Raw genomic sequence first — 4,893 nt, forward strand, 5'->3', positions numbered from 1 at the left:
TCCTCCTCCTCCTCCTCCTCCTCCTCCTCCTCCTTTTGGTTTTTTGAGACAGGGTTTCTCTGTGTAGCCCTGGCTGGTGTTTTATTTATGAGCACTGAATTCTGAGTATTACATAATTTAAACCATAAAAACCACCTGGCATCTCCTGCAGAATCCCTAGCTTTTAAGAGCCAGAGGAGCATGTTCAAGCATACACAGCCTGTGCTAGCTACATACCAAGTTCCAGTATAGCATAGGCTATTCAGCAAGATCCTATTTTCAAAAACAAAGGAAGGGAAAAAAAGAACCTTTTTTGTTGTTGTTGTTTTTGTTGTTTTCCTTTTTAGCTTGGGCTGTTCAAAACTAGTGTACTGTAGTTTGCCCTTGTTCTAGGCGCAAGTTAACAGCTGTTAACTTGAGCCATCTGACTGGCTCAATCAAATGGTTTTGGAATATGCAGGTACCTCTTCCCACCTAACTGTGAGCTTCACACTCTGCCCAGCCAGTGTTTGTTCGCACATTTCCCTACTTCTTTCTCACAGCACTGGTCTTCACAAACTCTCAGACCAAGGGTGAACAGGGTAGCCTGCCTGTGGCCTTGTGTCTTTAATTGGAAGAGAAGAGATTCTATTTAGCTCAAGAGTAACTGACATGTAGACCCTGGAAGTGACCTACTGGGTAGAGGACCCCAGCAAACATGTGACCCAGTGGGTAGAGTACGGATTGCAGCATCCTTGTGAGTATTCAGTGTGCTGACACATACCTTTGGCTCCACCCTCAGAGGAATAGAGAGGGAGGCAGATCCCAGGTGCTTGCAGCCCATCCATGGAGCCAAAGGGTTCAGTGAGACCGTTCTCAAAAATGTAGTCAGTGATAAGTGACACTCAGAATCCCATCTCCACAGTCAGGCCTGGGGATGCGTGCACATGTGCCAGCCACCCCCCAAAGTAACCGAGGTGCTGGCCACAGTGCATCCTCTGCATCCGCTTGAGGGGGTAGGTAATACATTTGCCAAAGAACTGCAAAGCTGCACTTTTGGTTTTGTTTTGGTTTTTTTTGAGACAGGGTTTTTCTGTGTAGCCCTAGCTGTCCTGGAACTCACTTTGTAGACCAGGCTGGCCTCGAACTCAGAAATCCACCTGCCTCTACCTCCCGAGTGCTGGGATTAAAGGCGTGCGCCACCATGCCCCGCACTTCTTAAATCTGGTAGTTTAAATAATCCCAGAGGAGCCAGAGTTCCAGGGTAGCCAAAGTCATACAGTGAGACGCTGTCTTACTGACCCACACCCCAATACAAATGAGTCTGCAGAGGTAGGATGGTTTAGTGATGTAACACTGTATCTTGTTGATGTGTGCCCTTAGTAATTTCAGTGAGATTCCAGAGTGGATTAATCCAGAGTCCAGCAACAAACATGAAAATGCTATCTATGTCTAAGTGCCTAAGTCCGTGGCTATTGTGGGTCTTCCAGGTGTTGCTGGTGAGTAGCAGTCGGTACCCAGACCAATGGATTGTCCCAGGAGGAGGGATGGAGCCGGAGGAGGAGCCTGGCAGTGCTGCCCTGAGGGAGGTGTATGAAGAGGTGAGATGAAGGCTGTCTTGAGGGGTTTTACGCGAGGGTCTTCTGGCTTTTTTGCCAGGTAGTCCTGAGCAAATGCAAGCAGGCAGTTGACAGAAGTGTCCTGTTACCTTCTGCAATGTTTATAAGGATTGTCTAGATTACATTCAAACTGCCTTAAAATTCAATAAAAGGTGTCACACCCTCATGCACAAAATCTCAAGTGGCCTGCTTGGCCCTTCCCTTGAGCATCGAACTTGGCTTTACACTCAGGTGAGACCATGTAGGGTAGAAGTGTGTAGTATTTGCAGTACTCTGCCACTGAGCTTTGGGGTACATTGGGGGAAGGTTTCAGTCTTGGGAGATGGGCTTTCTGGGGGGAAAGGCTTCCCAGCTTCACTGACAGGAAGCACTGCCATTGCTGCTGTTGCTATAGTAACGGGTGCAAAATCAGGACCCTTTGAATGGTGGCTAGAGAATTGTAGCTCTTGCCTGGAAAAGAAGGCAGGTTTGTAAGAAGGTGGAGGGTTGGGCTGGAGAGATGGCTCAGCTGTTCTCCAGAGGTTCTGAGTTTAATTCCCAGCTGCCCCATGGTGACTCACAACCATCTATAAGGGGATCTGACGCCCTCTTCTAGCCTAAGGATGTCTATGCAGCAGAGTGCTCATACAGTAAATGAAAAATTTTTAAAATTGACAGAAAGGGGGAGTCTGTTAGTTCATAGTTTCCTTCAGTTTGATAAGAAGTTCATTTTTTATCACCCATGTCATTTCTTTTAAAATGAAAGTCATCTAATCAATCCAGGCAATTGGGATTTGTGTGTGAATTGAGCCATTCTATACATATGTGGTGAGTCTTGGTATGGCCAAGAATCTTTACTATTAGGCAGCTAACTTGCAAGGGAAAGCCTGAACTATTTAGATTCAAAAGTTGAAACAAAACATAGCTTATAACTTTATATGACCCAGCACAGGGGAAGGCCAGGGCCAAGTAGTGGGAGTGGGTGGGTAGGCGGGGGTGGGGTATAGGGAACTTTCGGGATAGCATTTGAAATGTAAATAAAGAAAATAATAAATTTAAAAAAACATAGCTTATAATGAATCATTATGAAGATAAGTATTTTACTTACTGGCTGTTTTTTTTTTTTTTTTTTTAATAGGCTGGAGTCAAAGGAAAGTTAGGCAGACTCCTGGGAATATTTGAGGTGAGTTACAAAATAGCCCTCACTTTACTGATTCATGATTCTTTCCTAACAGCAGCCTGAACCAGGTTCCTCTAATACTCCTGGCAGTCAGGTCACTGATGAGCACTGGGGGAGGTTGGGTAGTTACCTGTGTCTGACTGTGGAGTAGAGCTGGCACAAAGACTGGCCACCTAGGCATAGGCGCCATCTTAAGCAGCCTGAGATCTAGGTCTTAAGATCTGGGGATGACTGTGGGTTCTGTCCAGTTCAGCATGTGACACTGAACAACAGAGTGACTTGAAGGACCAGAACACAGAAAACTCAGGTACAAGGAATAAATGCTAAAATAAACCTCATTTGTGTTCTCTCTAACGAGGCAGGATGGAGTTCTCAGCGAGGGGACGGTGGGAAGAGAGAGGCTGGGTTCAGAAAGCAGTCAGTGCATCTTGAGTCAGTGTGGTGTGTGGCATGCCAGAAGTATCAAAATGTAAGCGTTAGCTCAGTCGTTCTTGATAGAACCTAGAGTTAAGCCTTTGGGAATTCAAGGATGTATTACTTGGAATTGATATGGCACCAGTTCTTGTGGTTGGAGAGATGGCTCAATGGTAAAAGTATTCAAAGCAAGAGTACTGGTTGTTCTTCCAGAGGACCTGAGTTCAACTCCCAGCACCCACATCCACAACTGTAATTCCAGTCCCAGGGGACCTGACCCTCACTCAGGCATATGTAGGCACATAAGATAAAAAAATTTTAAATATAGTTCTTAAATATTACTCAAAATGCCTATCTGTGGTACTGATTTTACAGTTACATAGCACCATCTTCTGGTTAAAGTGAGAAATATAAATTTTTCTGCGATAATGTGTAGAAACCAATTACACCTTTGCCACTATGGCCAGTTTTTAAAGAAAAATCATAACTAAAACTTAACTGGTTAAGGAGACAACACACGATTTGACAGGAAATGGCAGCCGCAGAGTTTTTTCCTTTAGAGTATGACAGCACATGACATGTTTTTAGCAATTTCCCATTGGCAGTGTTGGACCTCCCGTTTCAGATTTTGAGATACATCATTGTAATGCAGGCTGTTTCAACTTCAGACTGTTGGGGTTTCTGGAGTGTACCAACATACCCAGACTAGTGTCTTTGGTCTTGAGACAGGATCTGTCTCCGAGCTCAGCCGGCTTAGAGCTTGCTAGGTAGTCCCGGCGGCCTTGAAACTGGATCCTTCCTGCCTTGCCCTCCAGGTTCTGATTTCAGCCATGAACTACTACCATGCCTACCATCTTCAGTGAAAAGTTGGGTGTGTGTGCATGCCCGTGCCTCATACACATGTAGAGGCTAGAGAACAACTTTTGGGAATGATTTTTTTCCACTGTAGGTTCCCAAGATCCAACTCCGATCATTAGTGCTTTTCTGTGCTGAGCCATCTTGCCAATGCCAATGCCAATTTTGAGATGTTTGGTTTTTTGTTTTTGTTTTTTGAGATGTTTGTTTTATATATCCACACTTCTGTCTGCATTGCTACACTCTGCACCATCACACTGGAAACAGCCATGCTGGTCACACTGGGCCAGAGCCCTGAATTAAAATGCTTTTCTTCTCTATCCAAGCAGAATCAAGACCGGAAGCACAGAACGTACGTTTATGTTCTGACAGTCACTGAAATATTGGAAGATTGGGAGGACTCTGTGAATATAGGTGAGCTCCTGTTCCTCTCCTCAGGCATGCCAACCTGCTAGCATTCCTCCTTAACTGATTTTTTTTGGTTACTCTTCTGAGAGGGGAAGGTGAACATGTAGTTCTACTTTTGAATTACCTTATGATTTTTCCCTACCATATATTAAGTCATGTAGGAAGTAGAAAACTCACTCTTTTGAGGGAAAGGGAATCTGTGTATTACTAGGGTATGCCTTTTTAAACTGACCTGACAGTGACTGCTGCTGTGCTGTTCTCTAGGAAGGAAGAGAGAGTGGTTCAAAGTAGAAGATGCCATCAAGGTTCTTCAGTGTCATAAGCCTGTCCACGCAGAGTATCTGGAAAAACTAAAGCTGGGGTGTTCTCCGACCAATGGAAATTCCTCGGTCCCTTCCCTCCCAGATAACAATGCCTTGTTTGTGACTGCTGCACCACCCTCTGGGGTGCCATCCAGTATAAGATAGAGGGTTGGGGCCC

The 4,893-nt window shown here is 45.0% G+C and overlaps 1 protein-coding gene across 2 annotated transcripts in view; it reads left to right on the plus strand.

Moving 5' to 3' along the window:
• Nucleotides 1–4,893, plus strand: part of Nudt4 (nudix hydrolase 4) — a 15,426-nt gene extending 10,533 nt beyond the window's left edge. Inside the window, exons 2-5 of one of the 2 annotated variants that reach the window (XM_021205110.2) lie at nucleotides 1,449–1,559; nucleotides 2,695–2,739; nucleotides 4,335–4,419; nucleotides 4,678–4,893. In XM_021205110.2, coding sequence (XP_021060769.1) covers nucleotides 1,449–1,559; nucleotides 2,695–2,739; nucleotides 4,335–4,419; nucleotides 4,678–4,880 — 444 coding nt within the window. In that variant the 3' untranslated portion in view covers nucleotides 4,881–4,893. Of the gene's footprint in view, nucleotides 1–1,448; nucleotides 1,560–2,694; nucleotides 2,740–4,331; nucleotides 4,420–4,677 lie in introns of both variants that reach the window. The other variant, XM_021205109.2, reaches the window with a different exon arrangement.

The sequence above is a fragment of the Mus pahari genome, chromosome 9, assembly GCF_900095145.1.
Source record: "Mus pahari chromosome 9, PAHARI_EIJ_v1.1, whole genome shotgun sequence".
Classification (NCBI taxonomy): Eukaryota; Metazoa; Chordata; class Mammalia; order Rodentia; family Muridae; genus Mus; species Mus pahari.